Raw genomic sequence first — 27451 nt, 5'->3', positions numbered from 1 at the left:
TTCAATGGGAGCGCTCGTAAACGCCGCTGTTACGAGCGCTCCCATTGAAGTGAATGGGAAGTGCTCGGCAGCCCTGCTGTAACGCCGGCGTGTACGGCTCTCATACATGCCCGGCGTTACGTAGTGTGCATGCACCCTTAGGCTGTAAAATTTGTAAAATTTATAGACAGAAGATATCTCCTCATCACGTACATATGGTTTTCAGCTTTTTCCTCACTACCGATTGCTGTCTGTACTTTCTTTGTAAAATGATTCCACATATGTGTGATGTCAAATGACTGGGGCCAATAAGGGCTGCATGACATCATGTCACATAAATATCATATTATTACATGCAGTATTGATATGGTAATATGGTATATTATATATATTTTTAGCATCTTTATTATTATTATTATTATTATTATTATTATTAATGTTATTGGCCACTTTATCTTAACTTGGGCATGTGTGCTGAAAAGATCATAGAGGCTCGATGTGCTGATGTCTGGACTTCGATACTGCCACCTCCTTGTGTCGTTCTATCTTCCTTATTTCCAGAAAACCACCACTATTCCAAAATGGCACTGTGCTTAGACTAGATTTTCTTACCATGCACAGTGTTGGCCACTGATGGTTGTATCCGGTCACACAACGGTCTGCGGGTTACCATTTTGGGACTAGAGCACCTTGCTGCAAGTGACGAAGATTAGACTAAACAAGGGGCAGCACTATGGAAATCCAGACACTGGCGCAGAGTATGTGATATGCTTATATTAGTAAGTAACTTTATGACCTGTTACCAAAACATGTGGGAGAGTCAAGGTGACTTGGCCAATGCTATAAACCAAAAGGTTACCTATTTGATCTCTAAAGATTGTTCTTTGATTTCTGGTTCCATTTACAACCCCAGTCACCTAATCCAGATGGCAGGTCCTTGTGCTAGCCTGTTTAAGCTCTATTAGTCTGTATGGATGATATGGAAGAAGCTAAGTAACTACTGGGGAACTGAGTTCTATGGACTTCAGGATTTGGGAATAAAGAGGAGATATTTATGAAATATTACCTTCATATGATACAAATGTCTTGGACAAGAAAACCCTTCAAACCCTATCCGGTGCCTACTTCTTAGTTCTGCACCAGAGAAAACACCTGAAAACGCTCAGACATTGGGTTAATATCAGACATATACAGCTCCTGATATTCTTGAACATATGTGAAATGCTAATATCCTATTAAAGAGCGACATTGTATCTCATTGAACTGCTTTAAATTGGTATTGCCATCTTATAATGGCATCTTACTAGGGCATGCCTTAATCGGTGGGGGTCTGACTGTTGGGACTCTCACAGATGGAAAACATCATGGACAAGAAAGGAGGGAATCTTTATTAATTTCATCGTAATAGAAGAGAGAAGAATAATATCTTTTATGTTTTTAGGTTTTGCACGGAATTTATCTGAAGGCAGCAATGCCAATTACACTGAATACGTGGCCACCCGATGGTACCGTTCTCCTGAGCTGCTTCTGGGGTGAGGATTATACTTACTTATGTAAAAGATGAAACTTGAGTTGCTTGCAAAGAATCCATCAGAGGAGAACAAAGTCACTTTGTGTGGATGTCTATTCTGCTCAGTCCTTGTATGGAGACCAAATAACCAGGAGTCACGAGAATCATATACACGTCTGAATTACACAGAGATACAGAGTAATGTTTAACAGTTAACATAAAGAGGTTGTCTGGGCAAATAAATTATTTTTAAATTAGTCTGGTGGAGGTAAAAAAAAAAAAAAAAACCTATTAGCCTGTCCTCGGCGCTTTAGTGTCCTCCTAGTGTGGTCCGGTCCTGAAGCTGGGCTGCCTTCTTGTTGTGGAATTTCAATCTGGCTATGACGTCCCGATTCCCTTCCGCTGAGGCCGCTGAGGTCACATGACTGCTGATACCAATCAACGGACTCAGGCAGGGAATCGGGGAAGTCACAGGTAGTGATTTCCCCAGTTCCTTTGCTGAGGCCGCTGACTAACCTTAACAGTCACATGCAGCAGGTACTTCCGTCACAATACAACAATGGAGCTGCAGGACCGGACTGCGTGGGGAGACACCGGAGCACCAGGGAAAGGCGAATATGGCAAGGCAACACCTTTAAAGGGATCCAATCATTGGAATCCCATTTTTTCTCCCTAACACGTAAGAATAGCTTTAAGAAAGGCTATTCTTCTCCTACCTTTAGATGTCTTCTCGGCACCACTGTTCGGTCGAAATCCCGGTTTTCTTCTGTATGCAAATGAGTTCTCCCGCAGCACTGGGGGCGTGCCCCAGAGCTCAAACAGCACTGGGGATGTCCCCAATGCTGCAAAGAGAACTCTTCAGCGACACTTCTTCTTCCGGCACTGGGCTTCAACTTTCTAGGCATGAGCAGTTGGTTCTGCCATGGGGCCTGGGCAGAGCCGACTGTGCATGCCCGCGGCAATTTTTTTGTGGCCACTTACTGCGTAAAGCTGCCCTACTCTGAAAGTGGCTACAAAAAATTGGCCGCAGGCATGCGCAGTCAGCTCTGCCTAGGCCCCATGGCAGAGCCAGCTGCGCATTCCTAGAAGGTTGAAGCCCAGTGCCGGAAGAAGAAGCGGAGAGAAGCCTTCCAGATGAAGATAGAGGTGTCGCTGGAGAGTTCTCTTTGCAGCATTGGGGACACCCCCAGTGCTGTTTGAGCGCTGGGGACCGCGCCCAGTGCTGCGAGTGAACTCATTTGCATACAGAGGAGAACCGGGATTTCTACCGAACGGCGGCGCGGAGAAGACATCTAAAGGTAGGAGAAGAATAGCCTTTCTTAAGGCTATTACTACGTGTTAAGGAGAAAAAATGGGATTCCAGTGATTGGATCCCTTTAGGCTGCATTCACACAGAGTAACGTTGGCGTTTTTTGTGCTTATTTTGGCACATAGCGCCGCGTTTAACGCCGCGCTATTTTGCGGTCGCGTTAAACGGCGCAAACGCGGCGTTAACGCGGCATATACGCGGCGCTATGTGCCAAAATAAGCACAAAAAACGCCAACGTTACTCTGTGTGAATGCAGCCTAAGGTTGTGTTCACACATTGCTGTTATCCATATATTGCATTAGTGTAGCAATAAATGATACAAAAGAACTGCTGTGTGAACACAGACATCATTCTAGCGCTGTGGCTTTGTACATTCACGGCAGTTCACATATTCAATGTGGGGAGGAATAACTGTGAATTACTCATACAGCAGAGATGTGGAGTCACCCGCCATGACATAGTTACCTCTCCCAGCTTGTTCCCTATTTGCTGGAACACCAGAGAAAATTATTGTGAGCCTCCATGTTTACAGAGCACATTCATGTCTATTTGCAACTGCGTTGAAATCTCTGTTATTGTCATTCTACACCCAAAAAATAAAGTATTAATAAGGTCTAAAGATATCCATACCCTTTCAGCTGACGGCAACCTCCCCATATACATGCATATACTGTTTGTCTGAGTGTGCATGTGTTTTCAATAGGGAAAATGGAATAAACTGATATACATCTATGGCTGGGGTTTATGTTCCTTGAGAACAAAGGATCAGGTAGGACATTCAGCAAGTCCAATCTTACTTCCACCAATCACATACCAGGTGAACATCTGCCATATATGTCATACACGTTATTGAAGTTTTGATATAATAGTTCAAATTTACTAACTGGGTTGTGCCAGGGAAATGACCAACATTCTACCTAAACATGGCGTATTTTAGGTACACAATGGCACATCTCATCTCCTGCACCTTGCTTAGTCGCCAATTTTTAAGACAGTGGGTTGAGCAGAGCAGGAATCTAGGCAGGCAAGAATAGGGACACCTTGGGCTATCAGATTTACTGGCAGATTTAATAAACTGGGATGAGTTATACCAGAAATCTACACCACTCAGAGAGGTGCAAGGGCCCTTCCAACACATGCAAGACTAATTAAAAAGCCAGAGCCTTTTGCTATTTCTGATGCATTTGGATTAAGACTATGAAATGCCAGTCTTAATAAATGACCTCCAATGTGTATTGCCACCTTAAGAAATAACCCAAGTGGCAGATCCTACTAGGTATTACCGTAATTGGCTCCATAGTCAGTTTCACATGGGGTTGTCTTCTGCTTGCACTTTGGAGCCTTGTTGTATTATTCGGCAGGAGTATCCATGGCTTCTCTTTTGGAAAGTTAACCTCTGGATGCTTATTAGACACCCCAGTTCCATGTGAGAAGTGCTCAGTCAAGGTGCAAAGGAGAGTTTTTCAATGAAGCTGAAATACTCTATTCATATTCCTGGCTATGGTAACACTTTGCCTTTGCCCTATTGTTGCAATGCTTCACACTATTAAACACCACCTATTACCAAGAGGCGTGCTCCCTTCCTGCAGTCCGGGAATCATTATAAAAGAGAATATTAAAATTCACTAAAATAATTGGCATGTCCAATAGCTCCGGCAGCTCTGCCAGCATTGTGCACTTCAGTCTGGGAATTATTCCAGAGAATAGCAAATTAATTAGCATTTTCTCTATCTGCGTATTACATCATTTCCAGAGTGATGAACTATATTTGTTTTCAAGGTGAATCTATGTTAATCCTATAAAAAGTAACATCTGCCATTGTCTTCTGCTGCGTACGCATATAATGAGCGTACTATATGGGGTGACATCCTGTGGGGGCAAGTAAAGGTCCATAAATTGTATGGTGGTACCCGGCATAATATAATATACAAAGAAAGCCTAGAGCAAATGTGTCTGATGGAATAATAGCAGACAGCTCTTGTAAGACATAGAAATAGCAGGTAACAATACAGTACGTCTTCTTTCATGGTGAATAGCATTTCCTGTTTGGCTACGTCTAGCACAAGTACACTTTACGCCATTATCTTTACGGACTCCTTAATAGCACAGATCAGGAATGGTGGCGATGCGTGGCGAGCAGTCACCTGTATACTGTTCTTGTGGGGATAGAACAATGTTTCCACAGTTCTTAGGAAACTGGAGCAAGCATTCGCTTCAAGCAGGAATAGGCTAATTTCATTAACCCAGTTTTGCTTCAGTGTTTGTTACATACTGTATAATGGCACCTTGGAAAGTAAGACGTAAGGAACTTATCTCCAGTGCAACATTTACACTCTGTTCTGCTGTACATGTGCGAACTTTGACAAGCTGTGTTATAACAGTTGCAATGAATAACATTTTGGGGTTGAGGACTTTGCCAAGTTTTGCCAAACAGTTCAGTATTTTGTAAGTTACATTGTAGTTTCTTATTCTTGCGATATCAAAGATGAAAAGGGCCTGTTCACACAGTGGCATTTTGATAGGATTTTGAGTAGATTTTCGTTGGCTGAAAAATTAGTTTTCCTATCTATTTATTTAGCTTACTTCTATAGCGCCATCATATTCCGCAGCGCTTTACATGCATTGTCAATCACTGTCCATATAGGGCTCCCGATCTACATTCACTACCAGTATGTCTTTGGGGTGTGGGAGCAAAGAAAGGGAGAACATAGAAACTCCTTGCAGACTATTCTAGTCACAGTTTCCATTGTATGAGGTTATTCAGTGTTATTCAGCACCTGCTGCCTGCTGACATGACTGCCTATGAATGTTGGTGGCCCTGAATATTGCATGCGACTGCAAACACCAGATTTCGTGACCTAAGTGAGCGTCCTAAGACTATGACCCAGATCAGGAATATGGCATACACTTTGCAAGCCCAAGTCAGAGTACGGTGGGTTCATACTACTGTTATTTTATGGCCATTGCTCTCATCCTTCACAGCATGAGAGCAGTGGTCATGAAAAGGCAGATGCAGGCGGAGACCCAAATATTAGGTGTCTGTCTGCATTTACCCCCATGTAAAAACAGGACAGACCATTTCTTCAACATTGCTTGTAGAGTAACCATCAGGCATTGCGTCCCCCATTGGAGTGAAGTTTAATTCAAGATGACACTTCTATGTGTCTGCACTGTGCCATCTTCTAGTAGGGTCCTGTATTAGGACCATGCACAAAACTGACCTCTCTTGCGGATCAATACATGAATATAGAGTTAGAGACATATAGAAAATATAACAGAGAAGATACAGTATAGGGTTGAGGGGATATCGTCACTCCATAGGGAAAGACCACCATTTAGTTGTGTGGAGTCTTATTAAACCATGAGCGCTCCACTGTGCAAAGGAACATGGGAAGAATATGCAAATCTGACTTCCATGATGTAATTAGGATGCCAGTGCTTCAAGAATGCACACCAATAGAGGGCGCTGACTGAGAATGTGCAAGTCTATCTTCCATGATGTAATTACGAAAACAGAGTCTCAGTCAACAATAGAGGGCGCTCCCTTTAACATCATGCTGACCTTCTCAGAGGCCTTTGTTTGCAATGATGTTGGGATTTTACCAGGTACAGTCTCTCAGCCAAGGACAGCTGTTTCGATGTGTTGCATCTCATCAGCTTGGCGCAGAGAGGACTGATCTGGCAGAGGTGAGAGGTTTATACAATCCTGAGAATATATAGTGAATCTATAGAGAAATATAAAGAGAGAAACACTATAAATTAGCTGCAGGATAAATGGATATGTTGGCACATATAATATGAAGTAGATGTTTTTATTGTCTGTGAATAGAACATTGCTGAATGGCTTTTGCTCGTGATCCCTTTAATGTCTTTTTAATGGTCCTGTAGGCAGTAGAAAATAACCATCCGGGCAGGTTTCACTGTCTCGGCAGATATCTCAGCACCTGCTGATACCTAAACACAACATTCTGCGCCTTCTTCTTCCTTTTTCTTTACAGGCAGTTTAGAGCAAGAAAAGGTGACAACCCGCAGCTTCCGCGCAACACGGAATTTTAATAATCTCTGTTCCTGTCTTTATTTAGGGCTCCATATGGGAAGGCTGTTGACATGTGGTCTGTGGGCTGTATCCTTGGAGAACTGAGTGATGGCCAGCCACTTTTTCCTGGAGAAAGTGAAATTGATCAACTTTTCACAATCCAGAAAGTGTTAGGACCTCTCCCATCAGAGCAGATGAAGCTGTTCTACAGCAACCCTCGTTTCCATGGCATGCGTGTAAGTGCAATGGCAATACTGTATATCTGTAAATTCTCTACTATCACTATGATACTCAGCTTGTAATGTTTATTTGTGCATCCGTTTTCCCCAATGGTTGCTTGAAGCTTATCCGCTTTTTCCTTGGGATGCTAGTAACCATCTCCTAGCTAACTTTGTATGGCAAGGTTCATGGCTCAGCTGGTATTTCTATACTTGTGTTGATTTTGTAAGGTAAGGTTTTGCTTTGTACCATTACACAGTAGACAGAATCTCTATGTTCCGGACCAGGTCGCTGCATTTATTGAAACATTGGTCATTGTTGAAATATTTATCCAGATCTTTTCTGACATTAACTTGCCCATTTTTTACAGTTCTGTTATACACCTGTAGGTGAAATTGTTGTTGATCAGCATATTGCAGACATTTTTACTAACCAAGGAGACTAGTAAGAACAAGGACTCTAGGGTTGCTGTACTCTATGGCTCCTGCTTTTGGGCTCTGTCTACATTACTAACTTGGGTCCAGTTTTTACAATCATGGTTACCATGACTAGTGTGTAAACAGACCCTTATGTATCCTGATAGATCCCACTGCTATGTTGGGATCCCTGAGTTTGCCAACAAATAGAACAGAACAGAAAAAGTTTCAATCTGAACAAGGATCCTGTTTATCTAATGCCCACAAATTTTGGGATGTGATAACTTAATTTTCTATTTAAGGAGGCCATTTTCAATAAAGCGGTATGTTTGCATGTGCATTATAGCATTTTTATTATTATTATTATTATTATTGTTTATTTATATAGCACCATTAATTCCATGCTGCTTTACATTTGGGGGTTAATACAATACACAAAATATACAGGTACATATCATACGAACAGTGATCGGCTGGCACAGTGGGGTAGAGGGCCCTGCCCGCGAGGGCTTACAATCTTCGAGGGAAGGGGGTAGAGACAGAAGGAGAGGGGGAGACTGTACAGATGGTGGTGCGGTGATAGTGTTATTGGAGGTTGTTATAGCATATAGCATATATGGTGTTATTGTTATAGCATGTGAAAGGGGTTTCCTGTTTTCTAATATTGAAGGGCTATCCTTGGAGTAGGCCATCAATATTAGATCTTCGGGAGTCTGATATCTACAGATCAGCTATTCCGGGACAGCGTGGCTCCCAGTAATGTTTACTTGACAGGAGCTGTGAAGCTTAGTCGCCACGCTAAGTTTAGAAGCGGCTTTAGGTTATATTGCAGTATCTAAACCTTCCGCTACACTTGTACAGTGAGTAAGTATGGCGACTTCTGACATATAAACATTAACAGGAGCCACGTTGTCCTAGAATAGCTGATCTGCAGGGGTCTCAGATGTAGGACCTCTGCAGATCTAACATTGATGGTATATCTTCCGATAAGACCATCAATGTTAGAAAGTGGATAACCCCTTTAAGTATACTGTATATGTAAGACGTTTTCAGACTTGAGCACCTTTTTGCACCATTTTGTCTCTCTGTATAGAATTAGCTAATATGACATATGTGATCCAAGCAATTTCGATGATAAAAAATGTAAAATAATGTGTTTTATTTATGGTACACATAAATAAGCCAGACGGACCCTTACTAGAAATGAGCGAACACTGTTCGAATCAGCCGATCCGAACAGCACGCTCCCATAGAAATGAATGGAAGCACCTGTGACGCTGACTTTGCCGGCATCCCGCGTCACAGGTGCTTCCATTCATTTCTATGGGAGCGTGCTGTTCGGATCAGCTGATCCGAACAGTGTTCGCTCATCTCTAACCCTTACAACATATAGGTTTAGGAATGTATCACTATTTGGGCCAACCAATAAAGCAGGAGAGAAAAGCTTGATGTGCTAAGGCCCATATACCAACCTTCTCATAGGGTGTGTCCTTTTTGGAAATCAGACACCCTTGTATAAGTCACTACAGTTACCTGTACTAATGTGACTGGTATATGTGATTTTTATGTCTCTTGGCTAGGAAAGACTTCTTTATGTTACATATGGCTGTATGTATAGTATTGGATTGATGCTATACTCTCACTAGTTACTCTTGTAAATGAAACTTGAGCTTTTCTGCATTCTGTAAACTCGGCATTAGCATCTTGAAAGGTGATATTAAGGTTCTGCATTCATCCCCTTCTTGCTAGCAGACCCTGGCAATACACGATTTTTCCATTTCCTTGCCTTCCAAACCTATTATTTTAGGATGAGCCATAAATTACATGTTATGACACAGAACCCGGGAACAATCTTACCAGTTTCTCTGATTTATTGTACAATAAGAGGACAAAGTCTCTCTTTATGTTTGTTCCAAAATTCTGTACACAGTCGTACAGTAATCTCTGTAGCCAGCAGAATTATGAAGGTGCTGGTTAGGAGGCTTACTTTAATTTCTTTGTATGATACATTTTTACATTTTTTAATTAAACTATCAGAATTGCAGAACACGGATATTTTACACAATTGTGTTAAAATTTCAGCTATAAATTCAAATTCGCAATGCCGGAGGTCTGTGCTTGCCGAAATATCATCTTTTCCAGAATACGCAGCTCTGGTTCACACTTTGTGGTTCCAGACTCTCCATGCTGCTATGTAAGGTGCACATGCACATCTATGGGCCTCTCAAACCAACCCCAAGAAGTCCTGGCCTGTTTATATCCACTCAGCCCCCAATACAGCACCCCAGCATTATTGGATCTGGTGTTTTAGATTCCGGCAAGGGCTTTTGTTACTGTTACTGCTGGATTCCTGTGTATGATCTCTACCTGTACTTGACTTGTTAATCTGAGCTACTTGCCCTGACCCTGACTAGTTTATGACCTTGATTTTCCTCCTGCCATGACCTTCAGCCCATTCTTGACGATTCTTTGCCTGACCCTCTTATGTTTTGCACTGGCCACTCTCTAGCGTTCGGTCAGCTGCTTCCAAAACTGGGGCCACTCTGAGAGGGGTAGGACATTGCCTGTGGTGCCATGGGAGGATGGTTGTTTAGTTGTTGCTCAGTAATGGTTCCCTATATAAATAAGCTGTTTGGTGAAATTCAGTAATGAAGCTGGATACAGGGCTACCAGATCTTTACAATGATGTCTTAGTACTGGATTGTATTATCCAAGCACCAGAGAGCAGATCTGTCCATCACATTCTTTGCTAAGCCCTGCCCACATATATCTGCTCACATTGTGAACAGTAGGGAAACACACTAACCCCTACAGAATGAGGTTTCCATTGCATACTGATGTAATCAAATCAAAGAAGCTTTATTGGCCTGTCTGAGTAGACGTTTGGCAGTGCCAAAGCAAATCGAGTAGTGGGTATGGGGGGGTTGGGTTGGGGGGGTCGTACATAGGATGGGTGGGTGGGTGGTTGATTACAGAGGGCAGTAATGGGGTGTGGCAGTCCATGGGGTCTCATCTTCCCCTCAATTGGTGGCAGGTGTACACATATTAGGCGACAATCTCCACGGTGGACTCCTGTTCTCCTAGTAGGATGTAGAGTTTCCTCTTCTCATCTACAGAGGTGAAATCTGGGATGTGGGCAGAGAGTCTTTGGAAGTAGACAGCCCTCATTAATTTTCATGCAAATTAAAAAAAATAAATAAAATAAAAATAAAAATAAATATATATATATATATATATATATATATATATATATATATATATACAGTGCCTACAAGTAGTATTCAACCCCCTGCAGATTTAGCAGGTTTACACATTCGGAATTAACTTGGCATTGTGACATTTGGACTGTAGATCAGCCTGGAAGTGTGAAATGCACTGCAGCAAAAAAGAATGTTATTTCTTTGTTTAATTTTTTTTTAAATTGTGAAAAGTTTATTCAGAGGGTCATTTATTATTCAACCCCTCAAACCACTAGAATTCTGTTTGGTTCCCCTAAAGTATTAAGAAGTAGTTCAGGCACAAAGAACAATGAGCTTCACATGTTTGGATTAATTATCTCTTTTTCCAGTCTTTTCTGACTATTTAAGACCCTCCCCAAACTTGTGAACAGCACTCATACATGGTCAACATGGGAAAGACAAAGGAGCATTCCAAGGCCATCAGAGACAAGATGGTGGAGGGTCACAAGGCTGGCAAGGGGTACAAAACCCTTTCCAAGGAGTTGGGCCTACCTGTCTCCACTGTTGGGAGCATCATCCGGAATTGGAAGGCTTATGGAACTACTGTTAGCCTTCCATGGCCTGGACAGCCTTTGAAAGTTTCCTCCCGTGCCGAGGCCAGGCTTGTCCGAAGAGTCAAGGCTAACCCAAGGACAACAAGGAAGGCGCTCCGGGAAGATCTCATGGCAGTGGGGACATTGGTTTCAGTCAATACCATAAGTAACGTACTCCACCGCAATGGTCTCCGTTCCAGACGAGCCCGTAAAGTACCTTTACTTTCAAAGCGTCATGTCAAGGCTCGTCTACAGTTTGCTCATGATCACTTGGAGGACTGAGACAGACTGGATCAAGCTTCTCTGGTCTGATGAGACCAAGATCGAGATCTTTGGTGCCAACCACACACGTGACGTTTGGAGACTGGATGGCACTGCATACGACCCCAAGAATACCATCCCTACAGTCAAGCATGGTGGTGGCAGCATCATTCTGTGGGGCTGCTTCTCAGCCAAGGGGCTTGGCCATCTGGTCCGCATCCATGGGAAGATGGATAGCACGGCCTACCTGGAGATTTTGGCCAAGAACCTCCGCTCCTCCATCAAGGATCTTAAGATGGGTCGTCATTTCATCTTCCAACAAGACAACGACCCAAAGCACACAGCCAAGAAAACCAAGGCCTGGTTCAAGAGGGAAAAAATCAAGGTGTTGCAGTGGCCTAGTCAGTCTCCTGACCTTAACCCAATTGAAAACTTGTGGAAGAAGCTCAAGATTAAAGTCCACATGAGACACCCAAAGAACCTAGATAACTTGGAGAAGATCTGCATGGAGGAGTGGGCCAAGATAACTCCAGAGACCTGTGCCGGCCTGATCAGGTCTTATAAAAGACGATTATTAGCTGTAATTGCAAACAAGGGTTATTCCACAAAATATTAAACCTTGGGGTTGAATAATAATTGACCCACACTTTTATGTTTAAAATTTATTAAAATTTAACTGAGCAACATAACTTTTTGGTTTGTAAGATGTATGCATCTGTTAATAAATCCTGCTCTTGTTTGAAGTTTGAAGGCTCTAACTTATTTGCATCTTATTAAACCTGCTAAATCTGCAGGGGGTTGAATACTACTTGTAGGCACTGTATATATATATATATATATATATATATATATATATATATATATATGTACGGTATTTACATAAAATTACATTTGAATTATCCAATTGTTTTGCTTAGTCATTTAAGTAGTGTTCATATATTTTTTTTGCCTGAACTCCGGGTGGACTTACAAAGACAGATGAGATAATACCATTCACACATGACATTGTAGAAAAAAATCTGCAGTGGAAAAGTTGCGTTTCCAAAGTGCCTTCATTCTTGAAAATCAGAAATGCTAGTATTTTCTGTATAGGTATTAATAGGGCAGAAAATCTACAGAAGAACACTCTAGGAGAATGCAATGCTGTGTTTTACTAGGTTGAGCCTTAGCCTGAAAAAGCTTTTCTGTTTCTGTCTTATCATGGCTGTCAGTAGGATGGAGGTAGAGGTTGAGTCGATGGTTTGAACTACCAAGGCCCCTACACAGCACTATCATTGGTTTGGGGGGCATTTTGGACTTGACAGACCCTCTTAAAGGCAATACCCTGAATGTTTCCTTTGCATTTCACCACATTCCCTTTCCTTCGTCCATAGTGTCTTTTGGTGGAAACATTCTATTTCCAGCTGTAAATGTATAATAACATCTTCCATTGCTTTTAAAGCCTGGCACTAGCTGCCGCATCACCCAGAAACGCGGGGAGAGCAGTAACCTGGTTAATTAGTCTTTAGAATAATTGAATTGATCGCCTACAGGTGTGTTTAATGCTTACAGCCAACGTCTTGCTAATGGCTATTTTTTGGTACATGAGTGCTTTGTGACCTGTATAAGTACATTGCAGACAGATTCTTAGAGAATCCAGATGCCTTTGAATCGAACCCAAAATCCAATGATCAAAGAACATTAACTCACACAGCATTAAACATTATTCAGCCTTGATCTGCAGAAATAAAAATGCTTCGTATCTTATGAAATAACGATCAAAACGAATAATCATAAGCCCTGGGGTTTTATTTCTTCTGGCGTTCCCTGGTATTCCTTTGTTTTTCAAAAATATATATTTATAGACATACAGACTGATTGACCATAACAATAAAACAATTTATGGGTGAATTTAGTGATATTGATTATTTTTAGGGCAGTGACACCTGTCAAGGGGTCGAATATCTTAAGTGGCAAGGGAACAGTCAGTTCTTGAAATTGATGTGTTCGAAGGAGGATTCATGGGAAAGCACACGATGACAGGTCTTGTGGGGTCTTCCCAGTAGGTGGTGGATAGAACCTACCAAAAATAGTTCTGAAATTGTTACAGGGTCATGAGTAACGTAGCTCACTAATGTGTTTGAGAACCATCTAGTCTAATCCCATAATATAGTGTGAAGTTTATAATCCTGTAATGTATGAAAAAAACATTGTTTTCCTTAAAAGTTGAATGCTAGATATAGTTGCTTATGTTTGAAACTGGTATAATGTTATATGATAAGATGGCTCCTGTATCCAAGATGGGTGCAAGAAAAACAAATGCTTGGCTTGCTGCCACAAGACAGCTCTCCAAGGTTACCACGCAGGACCAGGAGTAGCTGGCTATATATGGAACTGCTTAAACTTTTTCTGTTTGATTGAGATGTACCATACCAATCAGGAATGAATATGAAAACTTTCGTTGTTGTTATATCACTTCCTTTCTCTGATACGGTTTAACCCCGTGGCCTCAATAAAAAGTGTGTCAGCATACATTTTTGCTGAGAGAAGAATGAATACCAACACAGAGTGGTGTGATTTCTTGACCGCCTGGCACTCAGCCTAATTAATTAGGACAACGACAGTTACCCGGGATTATTGGTCAATTAGTCATAAACGCCACTTTGACCCTATCAAAAGTACTGCAGCACAAATTGCTAAAAAGTTATCTCTACTGTGATAGAAAGTTATCAGAACATGCCTCACATCACATTTGGTTAACTCTGTACACCACTGAACGCTCCATAAATGGCCATGTGAGCAATGAAACTAGACAATAAAGCAATAAGTGAAGGTGTCCTTGTCTGATAAGTCGTGTTTCACATTGTTTGACTTGCCTGGCACATGGATATAGTTTACCTGGAGAAAAGTTGACCCCAGCTCAACTATGAGAACACAAGCAGTATGTAAGCAGTGTGATGCTCTTTGTACGAAGAGAGAGAGATCAGAACAATAACAACATAATAGGACAAATTGTGTCCTTAATTCCGTGTCATAAGAAAATCCTACATAATTTAGGATTTCTATTTCTACATCTTCACTTTTGAGTAAAATGCTTTTGGTTGCGATTGAAAACAGACAACAATCCTGTTGACAGACACGTCCTAACAACCTCATCTCCCACCAAGCAGTCAACAACTTGTGTTTCCTACTTAACCCTTAGCTGATATTTGCCATATATGAAAGTGACAGTGCCGGAAGGATGTATGGATCAGTTCCAGAAGGATAGCCCACTCCATACGTGACAAGTGCTTGTTGTATTATATAGTTGGATCTGCCTGCAACATCCACAATCTGAGATACTCTGAGTAGTTAGACAAAGGAAGATAATGCCGTCTGCCAGTCTTAGACCATCCCTCACACACACACACACACACACACACACACACACACACACACACACACACATACATACCTTTGCATGTTGCAGGGTTGAGGGGAGGTATGGAAAAAAATTCTGTATATGAAAAACTGATATAAGGGACCTTCCGTTTTTATTTTAAAATTGCACTGGATGACTGTTACAAATGGAAAGTGCTATGTCTGTGTCTGTCAATTTGGTTATAAATAGCAGATCAGAACAACGGATACAAAAGCACCAGCATGAAACTAGCCTTAGAAAGTAGCTTAGGCCGGTGTTTCCTAAGGTAATCACCTTTTTATGCGCATGAGGTTTCCGTTTTGGGGTCTGTTTGGGGAACAGAAACCCATGCGCAGATGTGAACCGGGCCATAATTTTATATGTAGGCTATATATAAACTGTAACTGTAGCTTTCACACTGATCCTTTATTTTCTGTGACCCCATACACAAGCCCGTATATTATCACAGCTCCGTGTATGGGACTGCGAACCTGGGCAAAACTCAGCACAGATTCTATACCTGTCCGTTTTGTATTCAGGGTTCACTGAAGCAAATCCTTGCAGAGACAGGAGGCACACAGCTATCATCCATGTGCCATTTTATTCCATGGCACAAGCACACATTCTTAGTCGTCATGTATCCTAAATTGGTGTTCATAGCTAAAGATATACTTTCATGTTTATAGGGAATTTTTCGTTTTCTTTGCTTGCTTTTTGTACAGTTTTATATTTTAACCTTATGTAGTTTATTCCTGTTGAATAAACACTGCAATGTAGTGATATTCATTTATTTGATATACAATTAATCCTTTTTTATCAATTTCTGATTACTCTAGTTTCCAGCAGTCAACCATCCTCAGTCTTTAGAGAGAAGATACTTGGGGATCATTAGTAGTGTTTTACTTGACCTTATGAAGGTAAGGACATCTAGAATGCCATGCACAAATTCTACAAGTTTTATGATAACGGTGTTCAATGAATTTTACATTATTCACATAAAAAGTGACATCCACTTTTTATCTCTTTAAATAGATGGTAGACTTATATACCAGTAGGAATGTGCTAGGTTCCATATATACTGTCTATGGCACCTAGATAGATAGATAGATAGATAGATAGATAGATAGATAGATAGATAGATAGATTTAGGGGCCACTGCTGGGAGACATTAAAATGCAAGGAAGGGAATCAACTAGAGATGAGCGTGTAGTATTCTATCGAATACTACGGTATTCGAAATATTCATACTCGATCAAATACTACTAGCTATTCGCAGTAAATATTCGATTCAGAGCCCGTGTTGATTGGCCGAATGCTATACAGTGTATAGTATTCGGAAAATCAACGCTGGTTCTGCAGCAGGCTTGTCCTTGCTAGTCAGGAGAGCTGGCAGCTTGCGGTTACGAGGGAGCTTACTTTTTATCAGCGCAACTCCAAGTGCTGTGCAGTTAAAGCGCACGGACCCCATAGACTATAATGGGGTCCATGCGCTTTAACTGCACAGCGCTCCTCCTAAACACTCTCCTCCTGCTATTGATGGACTTGGTAACTCTCTTTTAGTCGAATAGTGGTTTCCCCTGAAACGAGCATTTTTTCCCATAGACTATAATGGGATTCGATATTCGATCGAGTAGTCGAATATTGAGGCTCTACTCGAAACGAATATTGAATCTTGAATATTTCACTGTTCACTCATCTCTAGAATCAACCCATCAACTTAATTTTTTTTTTATGCACAGCTTATTTGCCCACCTGAGATTGAGACCCCCCGCTGTAGATGTTAGATCGATACTTTAGACTCTATAGTTTCGATAGTTTACTTAGGTAGACTGACTACGTATGCCACAAATTTAACTGGAAATCTTTTCATTCTTTCGATATATCCCTATAGATTTTTACAAATTGTCTTCTATGTAACAGTGAATGCGATACATAATATATCATTAATAACTGAAAAGATATTAGCAATTTATGAGCAGACAGAAGTGTAGGTAATGAGAATACACAGACACTAAACTTGCATATTTTACAGCGGTGATTTGCAGGGATTTTTTCAACCTGAAAAGGTACTATCCCTTTATCTGGTCTATTGGGGGACCCAAACAAAGGAGAGGCGGACTGCTAAAGCAGCAATTACACATTTAGTCCGACAAACCCCATTGACTATGATGTGGTACATTGGGTGTTTGTTGTTATGAAACCAGTGGAGGAAAAAGTCCAATGGAGACTCCATCTTAATGGTCATTAGGGTACCCCAAAATCAGCGTCGGATTCTGCCTCCTTGATCAATCTGTTGTGCTGCTCAGCCGTGCCGCTGATACCATTACAGATTCAGCGCCAGATCTTCCCTCCTACATTAAGCCACATGGCTTTCTACAATGGGAGGCTGGAGGAACAGAATTGAAATGAAGAGGAATTTGAGATGGATGACTGCCTCATATTTCTCCATAGTTTCAGTTGTATGACCTCTGTTGAAATAGATGCCAGAAGTTGTACATCTAAAGATGGATGATAGGCTAGCTCTGGTTTGATAACTGTTTAAGGGATTTTTCAGTCTTGAAGGCCTCTAGTAAGTTCAGAGGGGAGGGATAATTTAGCAAGCCTCCTTTTAAAGATCCATTAGAAGTAAATCTATGTAATTTCCCAGCTATACAGTATATAGGAGGCTGTGACTGCACCAGTTGTACTATATATTCTTATTCTGCATACAAATGATACTTCCTCTGTACTCATGTCATTCATTTCATGTCTAGATCATGATTGTAAATGAAACTCTGTTTTATCTAGAACTTATTGAAGCTAAATCCGTCTGATAGATATTTGACCGAACAGAGCTTGAACCATCCAGCATTTCAGACTCAGAGACTCTTGGATCGTGGTGGGAGTTCTCCTTCCAGATCATCCAAGAGAAAAACTCATCACTCAGACAGCAACTCATCAAGCAGGTCATTGTCTCTTTCAGTAAAATGTAATTGTGTTCTTCGAGAGAAAGATTTGATGTGGGACTTTGAAGGAAATGTTGAATTAGGGTAAAAATATGGGACGTTGTGAGATCACTTGGGTTATATTCTGAACTAGTCTCCAAAATTCTTGCTCTTAGAAAATTTGCACCAGACTTGTTGATGGAAGAGATTCTTATGAGTAGTATACACCACTGTGGAATAGGTATCTGTCATATGTAAAATGGGTAATACTTTGTTGGTGCATTCATGTTAGTCAACAATACACAAGATACAAACGTTTCCTAAGGAGATATTTTGAGGGTCTCTGTCCCCTCATTTTTCTACCCTGGTTGGATCCTCATTTTGGTCTACATTATTTATTGGAGAATGGATCCCCTTTATCCTTACACCACAGTTGATACTATTTATAGATTTTTTTGAGACTTTTACAATGGAAAATCTCTCGAGGGTAGAATATCTGTATAGGGTACAATATAGTTATAATCATCTAGTGACTGCTGTGTTTTGCTCCCTAAGTCACATTGTAAATCTTATTCTTCAGGAAACCGTCTACTAAAAGCTCTCAGCCACATCACAGATCAAACAGTAAAGATGTGCAAAGTCTTTCTGTTGGACCAAAAAGAGGTGAAGAAGCTCATCCACCAAATGAAACCTTTATCAATGGAAGTCACCCAACAGGATCTCACAGTCCAACAGTCCATCCAAAAAAGAGCAACCAAAGTGGGTCTGGTAACAAGGATCTGTCCAATAATAATTTGCCACACCTCCTTAGTCCAAAGGACGCAAAGTCTAAGACTGAATTTGATTTTGGGACTGAGCCAAAGACCAGTGAAGGGCCAGGAACAAAATATATGAAGTCAAGTTCACGTTCCCAACACAACAGGCATTCATTCATGGAAGGTAAAACTGGAAGCTTACAACCTGGTGAAAAACATGCACGCCATAGTTACATTGATACCATCCCACAATCTTCAAGGAAAAGCGGTTCTTATATGAACTATTCAAAAAGTCATGGCGTTCTGACAGATTCAAAATCTGTGGGAAATCTTACTGAAAGTAGAGGACAAGGACTGGAACCCAACAGTAGATATTTTCCATCTAGCTGTCATGACTTAAATTCTCCAACAAGCCCTGCTGGACCTAGGCATGGTGACAACAGAGGTATGTTAAGCCCCTCTGGAAGGACTAATAGGAAAGAAGGAACTTTAGAGTCCAGGAGACCTACCACAAGACATTCCAGAACTATGGAGGAACTGAAACTTCCTGATCAGATGGATAGTAGTCACACTCACTCACTGTCAGCCCCACATGAATCTTTTTCATATGGCCTAGGTTACACTAGTCCTTTCTCCTCCCAGCAACGCCCTCACAGACACTCCATGTATGTGAGTCGGGACAGAGTGCGGGTTAAAGGAAATGACCCAGGACTAAGTGTTGGGCAAGGCATGGCATCTAGGGCCAACAGTCTTCAGTTGCTATCTCCTCAGGTACAACATCGAACATTGACCAGATCTGTTGGCTCATCACGTGAAGATTGCACAGAAGATACTTCTAGGGTTGGTTACATTTTTATGCATTCATGTTTTTAATTTATAATTTTTTTGAAGATTACGTAATTTGAAGGTTTTAGTAAAGCTACATGCCAAGGCTACATGCTAATGTGCTTTGTCAGTATGCTAACCATGTTTTTCACAGCTAGCACACTGACTCATTTATTTTTATGGCTGCTTACACTGGTCCGTGCATTATCATGGGCCCCTGTATGCAGCGGTGAGCCTGGGGCAAAACTCTTTTTGTGGTCCTTGCTCACTGAGAGCAAAAAATGGGGCTGCGGAGACATGAGCGGTACGCAGATTTCATCTATGAGCTGTCCATTCCATTCAATCACGGTCATGTACCTGTAGCCTAAAATTACTGATTTTCAAGTGTAACTCCCATTTTATTTGTATATTGTAATATACTTTATTAACCTATCAAACTTCCTCTTTATAGAAAACAGGCTGTAAAGTTCTCTGGTTTTATACTCCCTAGAAAAATGGTTCTGCTATCACAAGACAGCGTTCTCAGCATATGCTTCCAGGATTGAAGTACTAACTATAACAGGAACCATTTTTCTAGGATGTATACAGCCATTTGAAGGGACCATCCCGTACTTTATTAAATGCTTCAGCTTTGCTGCTAAGGAGAATGTTACAGCCAGTGGCGTAACTAGGAATGGCGGGGCTCCGTGGTGAACTTTTGACATGCCCCCCCCCCCCCCCCCCCGACCGACACCGACCCCGAAGACCTCGACCGACCCCCTCCTACGCATTTCTGCGCGTTCTATTATGCCCCATAGTGGCCCCTGCACACAGTATTATCCCCCATAGTGGCCCCTTCACACAGTATTATCCCCCATAGTGGCCCCTGCACACAGTATTATCCCCCATAGTGGCCCCTGCACACAGTATTATCCCCCATAGTGGCCCCTGCACACAGTATTATCCCCAATAGTGGCCCCTCCATACAGTATTATGTCCCTTAGTGGCCCCTGCACACAGTATTATGTCCCATAGTGGACCCTGCACACAATATTATCCCCCATAGTGGCCCCTGCACACAGTACTATGTCCCACTGTGGACACCCATAAACAATTATTATACTCTGGGTTCTTTTCAGACCCCAGAGTATAATAATTGGAGACCCGGGGGAATAAAAACATAAAAAACTACTGTTACTTACCTGTCCCCCGGCTCCTACGCGGTCTTCTGCGCTGCTGTCCGTGTTCAATGACATTGGACGTCACATGACCCGGGACGCAGGCCAGGTTCATGTGACGTCAGAGACGTCAGGAAGGAGGCTTGGCAGGATCGTGGAGAGGTAAGTAACATGTTTTTTATGTTTCTTACCTCTCCCCGGTCCGCCAATCATTATATTCGGGGGGCCAAAAAGACCCCTGAGTATAATGATAGTAGCGGTAGCAGCTGTCACCGGGCCCCCAATGTCCCGGGCCCTGTGGCAGCTGCCTCTGCTGCTATGGCGGTAGTTACGCCACTGGTTACAGCCTGTTTTTCTAATAGCAAAAATAAAAATGGGAGTTACACTTTAAATGTCAAATTATAAACATGAAACTGACTTGATGGCTACTCTTAGCGGTGATGAAGTGCTGGCTTCATACTTCTTTATTGGTTGCTTAACTGTTTTCACATACAGCATTTTTTTGGAAAAATACCAGTTTAGTTTTTAATGCATTTTCCTTTTGGAATCCACTTTTGGCTTTCACCCAAAATAATACTTAAAAAACAGCCGTAAAACATCAGCATTTTTCTAAAACCACCACTAGTGTAATGGTAGAAGGGCATATTAGATGGATTTTTCTTTTTGCCTAGTTTATTCATGTGAATAGAGGTTTAGCTATCACCATTGACGGTCAGTATTATATTATATAGCTAATGAGGTTTGCCGATGAAAAACTGTACAACACACCAATTTTGATACATCTACCTATGTATACATGTATGTATACATCACAATACCAATCCATCTGTTAACTAAGATAAGATCAGGAGTCAAAGATTTACCTTTTAGGACATACTTCCCATAGGTCTTTCATTTTCAGTGAGCATAAAATAATTTAATTTAGGTTACAGCAAACTTTGCTGCCATAAAACACCTCTATTATCTTGCACCGCTGAGCATAATGTGTATTTCGGAGGAATTGGTTTATAATGGAGCTTTAGCCTGGTTTTTGATAATCACGCTTTTTGTATGCTCGGCTTCAATTTGTGCATTGCCTTCCCATTCTATATTTGTTCCATTTCTAATGCAGCTTCTTAAAACGGAAACAAATGGATTATGGTAATAAGCAACGCTCTTAGTGTTTGGTGTATGAGAGAGTAGGTGTTAGTGTGTGGGTTGTGCAAATATTTTCCAATTACATGTACAACTCGGGTACCTTTTTTAGTAGTCTCTCCCATAATGACAAAATACTGGAGATCGGCTTTGAATGAAAATACTTTAGCTTTATATAATAGCATTGTTATTGTCAAGAATGTTCTGGTTTTCCAAGGAAATCAAAAATCAAAGGGATTGTTCGCATTGTGTGATGTTCTGGGAAATTTGAGATTTTCTCACTGTACATTCAAGGCGTTAATCTACTGTACAACTTTGTTGCTGAGAAGAGAAATTGAATGACCAAACATAAAGACCGGTCCGGTAGTTGTTCTACTGGGACATTATCATTGCAAGTCCATCAAGAGGACAACCCACTATGGTGCTTGGTTATCCCCTTTGTGGAACGCATCATCTAAAGCAATAAGTCACTCCAAGCCTCCTGGTAAATATATTTGATAGTAAAGTCTAATGATGAACTGAAGTAGCTTCAGTAGAGATTGAGTTTAACGACTTATGAGTGCATGCTAGGCCCCTTCTAGGAGCCAGGATGGAGAACCCTTCTATATGACTCCCATTCTAGCAGACTTGAGCCATCCCTGTAATACATATTCATCATATTCATATTTCCAGTCTACTAGCTAAGCATGGGTCATCAATGTCAGATAAATGGGGGCCCGGCACCTGGCATCTTAATTGATTAGCTGATGCCCATAGAATTGAGTGGGAAGGGGATCGCTCTGTTCTCTTTGTCAGTGACTCAGTTTGGCCACTACTCAGAGATATTTGCTTTGTGCTCATTCTCTGTGTAACAGCTAATTGATGGGTGTGCCGGGTGTCAGACCCCCACTGATCTGATATTAGGTCATCAATATTTTTAGCCTTGAGGCCGCCTCAGGTTCCGGACCAAAATACGGGTAGCTGCAACTGGATGCCGGTGCAGTGCACCCTGCTCCGGATTAGGCCCAAATGAATGGACCTAGTCGGGAGGAGAGAGTGTCTTCAGGCGGATGTCGCGAGGCAAATCTGCCTGAAAGAATGAGAATGTCGCTTCTTTTTTCTGGGAGCCAGAACAAACGGCTCCTGGAAAAAAGAACTGTCCGGCTCCCATTGATTTCAATGGGAGCCTTTTTTTCGGTCAGGATTTTGAGGCGAATACGGCCTCAAAATCCTGACCAAAAAACTCTGTGTGAACTTACCCTAAAGGTATATGAACACATTGGATAAACTGTACAAACTTACAGTCTGGGAAAGACACCTTAACCTTTCATGTTTTAAAGAGTGCAAGAAATTTCTGCACCAGTTTCCCATTTGACTCATTGATGGTGTTATTCTAGTATTTCCAACAAATCTTTTTTTTTTCACTTAGCTTTGCTTTTTACACCAATATGTCAGAAAACAATAGTGCAAATACAAATTGTCATAATCAGGTTGGTAAATGAAAGCAGTGACCTACATGCTACAACCCATAGTCGTATGGATACGTTTTATATATTACTTGCTTACCTTGTACCAAGATACAGTTTTATGGTTTTGGTTACTCTATACTCCTGATTTTAATTATTTACTACTGTTATTAACCTCTTAAGTGCCATCCTAATGCTTTAAACACCATTACTAAGATAAAGGACTCTTTTTTTGACAAATGTCTGTCTTGTATGTCATTGTTCAGTGTGCGTTTATGTAATATGTTTTATTTAAGCTTACCCTGTTCACCAGGTAATATCTGTGCTGTCTTGCTTCACAATCTGTATGAACCATTTGTTTTATTTGCTGTTAGCAGGCTGACCCAGCTCCATCCGAAGGGATCATCCACTCAAGACCTCTAGCTAAAGAGCCCAACAGAGATGGTGCAACTTCATTTCATTCGCGACAAAAGACTGAGGTCTGAATCACGTAAACAGGGATATCAACAACTAAAAGAAAATTTAAGCTTTGCCAAATATCAGGAATTCTCACCAATTTATCTGTACATTTTGCAAGTTAGATCTGCAAATTCAGGCCTCGGTGCTTAAGAATAAATCCAAAGAGTACTTTGTCCTCAGTGTATCTTAAAGTAGCAGAATGTTCATCATGGTTAAAAAAAATGATATATACCAAGGACCAGCAGGCAGTCAGCAGGCAGGGTGTGAGGGTCCAGCAGCTTAGGACACTCCTAGCCTTTCAAGACGCAGGACAAGGCCATCAATTCACCCACATCTAAGCAGTTAGGAAAATGGCTACCTTTCCTGCGTGTTTTATCGCAGGTTTTTTTGCTACAGACCATAACGTGGAGTCTTGGCCTAAAGAGGTTTCCCAGGATTTTAAATCAATGACCGGTGTTTAAGTTCCAAAATACAGACCCCATGGATCAGCTGGTACTTCCGTTTCACCAGCCTTATTGACATCACGTCATTGGTCACATGGCCTGATCGCGGTTCAGTCCCATACAAGTGAATAGGTTAAGTTGCAATTCCAAGCATAGCCACTATACAATTATCCAGTGTGTGCGCAGCACTGCAGCCTATTCAGCTGGGTGTCGGCACACTGACAATCATTCCTTGATTACCTATTTTGAGGATAGGGTATCAATTGTTTAACGTGGAAAACCCCTTTAAACTTTCTGCAACCACACTCTTATAATATAGTTCTCAGGCAGATTGCCCCTTGTCTTTTGTCGATTATTCTCCAAGGAAGAATTGTGTTAAGGACAGTGGAGGAAGAAAGCGTGACTCAAGGTGTAGAAACAGTTAACATAGCTAAGCCAAACCTGTAAGATCCACCCATGAGGAACAGCTACAGCTACCTTTACCATATCTAGTATATCCTCAGTCTTTGATAGAGAAATACAATAGTAGCAAGAGTATGCTTATATTCTAAAGTAAAAATTCTTGCTAGAAATTCTCCTTTAGGAAAGTGAATAGAGGATTTTCAGTACAGTGGCTTGCTTTTTTGATGTTCCTCATTTGCATGTGAAGTAATAAATGCTTGCTTGCTTTGCAAGATATTTGTGCCTTTGTAATATGTTAATGTGCTTCTGTCTTTTCACTTGAAAACAATAGCCCTGCTTCAAAACATGTTGTCTATAGGCTACTTACACTTTTGGTCATTGTGCATTGTAGCTTGGACTATTCTTACAAGTATAGCAAGGTATACAAAAAAAAAAAAAAAAATCATAGAAAGGAGCCTTCCAAGGTGTTACAGGGAAAATGAAGGGAGACGTTATTTTCATTTATTTTTTTTGTGTCACTGAGATATTTTTTTTTATACTGTAGAATAGATAATATTGGTACTTCTTTCATTGATGTATATTATAGTACTTTCCTTCCTGTTCATGTCTCAAGGGTTTGTCGAAAGATTGAAACTTGTCACCTTTCTATAGGATCCCGAGGGACCCTATTAACCATAATGGGGTCTGCTTGGTGCCTGTCGGGTGTCCGTTTTTTTCCCAAAATCTCAAGTTGACAAATTCGGCCCATCTTTTTCATCTATAGATTTTGGAGAGCTTGCCCTTAGTCATAAGAATAAGAATAGTTGATAAATTCAGGAAGTTTGTCTCTTGGTGCATTATAGGAAAATTTGGTTTATCTCAACGGAAAAAGTTACTGTTGCTTTGTGTCCTTTAGAAACTTTGTTAACCTGATCTCAATGTAAGATAGATGTTCTGTGTAAGGGACAGGTGCACTCTTAAGTGATCATTAGTTGTACCGTAAAAATGGGTCACATCTGTGCTTCCAGCAGGAACGTTTTCTGTCTTTGAAACTGGTACATCTTGTTCAAAAAGAAGAGATGCAGTTAGTTATGCAGGTTCACTGTAAAATGACTTCACTGGGCACTGTATACAAAATATACAAGAGGGTGTACAGCAGCAGCCCTCAAAATGACTTCAGGGTAGTAGAAAGTTTTATAAATTAATATAGATATCGATTATATGGGAAGACAAAACAGAGCAGAATTTTCCTTGCAGAAAAGTATAACTTTTACAGTTAAAGGGGTATTCCCATGACGCTTGTTCACCAACCTGCAGGCTGTTGTGCTCTATTCACTTCCAGCTTTTCTCGGCACATTGGTGGGCGGGGTTTCACTTGCACGGGATTGGTTGTAAATGAATTACCACAGTGTGAAGCTGATGTAGCAGAGCTGGATTTGAGGCAGTTTGCATTACATACAGAGGTAAGGGACTCCCTATCTCAGCCCTTATCAGCCAAATTCAATTAAACCGACTGATAAGAGCTCAGAAATCACAGAGATGTTGACTGATTCTTGTAGCAACCAGCAGAATTGTGGACACATGCTAGAACTATAAGCTTAAGTTCACACAGAATTGTTTTCACACTGATCAACATGGAAATCTCTTCAAATCTGCCCCTTATAGATTTCAATGGGAGTCAGAGATGAACACTTTAAAAAAAAAAAAAAAGGCCCCACATTGCAGAATCGCAGCTTATTTTGTTGCGTGTTTTTAAGCTAAAGCCAAGAAAGGCTACAAAGGCTATAAAAGGAATGGGGAATATACAGTATAGGAAGTTCTTATACTTCTACTTTCTGCTCAACTCACTCCTGGTATTAGCTCAAAAAACTGCAACAAAAGAAGCTGCGTTGCCGCAACATGGGTCTCAGCCTAGGAAATAAAACTAGAATTCAGTCCACAGCAACTGGCCATTGAATGGGGCAAATTTAGCATTCTGAACCTCTGTAGAATTTCAGGGCTCATTGGATTTCAGCCTGCTGTGAACTCCACTGGAAAAATACATGGCAGATTTTTATGATTTGTATTTTTGCCATGTGAATATGCCCTAATACAGACTGAAGCTTGAATCACAAGTACAAGAAATGTAAAACTAAACATTTAGCAGCTTTTAGTTACGGTATTTTTCTTGCTACTCATATGATTGTTAATTATATAGACATGTAAGGTGAATTTATGCTTAAAATGTCAACTCGTCATGTCCCAGTATGCAAGAATAAAGCGTGTGAAAAAATAGCAAAGGGTGAATTTATTCCACAAAGATGTAGTTAGACTTTCTGTAACCCAAGGCTGAGGTTCCATTCACTGCCCTTGCTCTGTGTCTAAATACATAATGTGGCTTGTTGGTAATCTGTTAACCTGCACGGGGCACTTGCCTCGGTTGCCCCCTCCAGCTACGTCCGTGTATTTCATATACACTATGTTTCGGTAAGCTGCTTAAAAAAGGTTCCATATTTGTTGGATTGAATCTTGTGTATATGGAATACATTTTGGAGTGATAGATAGATAGATAGATAGATAGATAGATAGATAGATAGATAAGTGATAGATAGATAGATAGATAGATAGATAGATAGATAGATAATAGAGTGATACAAAGATAGATAGATAGATAGATAGATAGATAGATAGATAGTGAAAGAGAGATAGATAGATAGATAGATAGATAGATAGATAGATAGATAGATAGTGAAAGAGATAGATAGATAATAGAGTGATACAAAGATAGATAGATAGATAGATAGATAGATAGTGAAAGAGAGATAGATAGATAGATAGATAGATAGATAGATAGTGAAAGAGATAGATAGATAGATAGATAGATAGATAGATAATAGAGTGATACAAAGATAGATAGATAGATAGATAGATAGATAGATAGTGAAAGAGAGATAGATAGATAGTGAAAGAGAGATAGATAGATAGATAATAGAGTGATACAAAGATAGATAGATAGATAGATAGATAGATAGATAGATAGATAGGAGACAGATAGATAGACAGACACA

The 27451-nt window shown here is 40.8% G+C and overlaps 1 protein-coding gene across 2 annotated transcripts in view; it reads left to right on the top strand.

The window, feature by feature from the left end:
• CDKL5 (cyclin dependent kinase like 5) overlaps positions 1 to 27451 on the top strand; it is a 257239-nt gene that overhangs the window by 206763 nt on the left and 23025 nt on the right. The window contains exons 9-14 of one of the 2 annotated variants that reach the window (XM_075263752.1): positions 1421 to 1511; positions 6881 to 7070; positions 15718 to 15798; positions 17669 to 17826; positions 18386 to 19400; positions 23499 to 23600. In XM_075263752.1, the coding sequence (XP_075119853.1) occupies positions 1421 to 1511; positions 6881 to 7070; positions 15718 to 15798; positions 17669 to 17826; positions 18386 to 19400; positions 23499 to 23600 (1637 nt within the window). Of the gene's footprint in view, positions 1 to 1420; positions 1512 to 6880; positions 7071 to 15717; positions 15799 to 17668; positions 17827 to 18385; positions 19401 to 23495; positions 23601 to 27451 lie in introns of both variants that reach the window. The other variant, XM_075263751.1, reaches the window with a different exon arrangement.

This window comes from Leptodactylus fuscus, chromosome 2 (assembly GCF_031893055.1).
Source record: "Leptodactylus fuscus isolate aLepFus1 chromosome 2, aLepFus1.hap2, whole genome shotgun sequence".
NCBI classification, from domain to species: domain Eukaryota; kingdom Metazoa; phylum Chordata; class Amphibia; order Anura; family Leptodactylidae; genus Leptodactylus; species Leptodactylus fuscus.
This window is presented reverse-complemented; position numbering and strand designations above follow the sequence as displayed.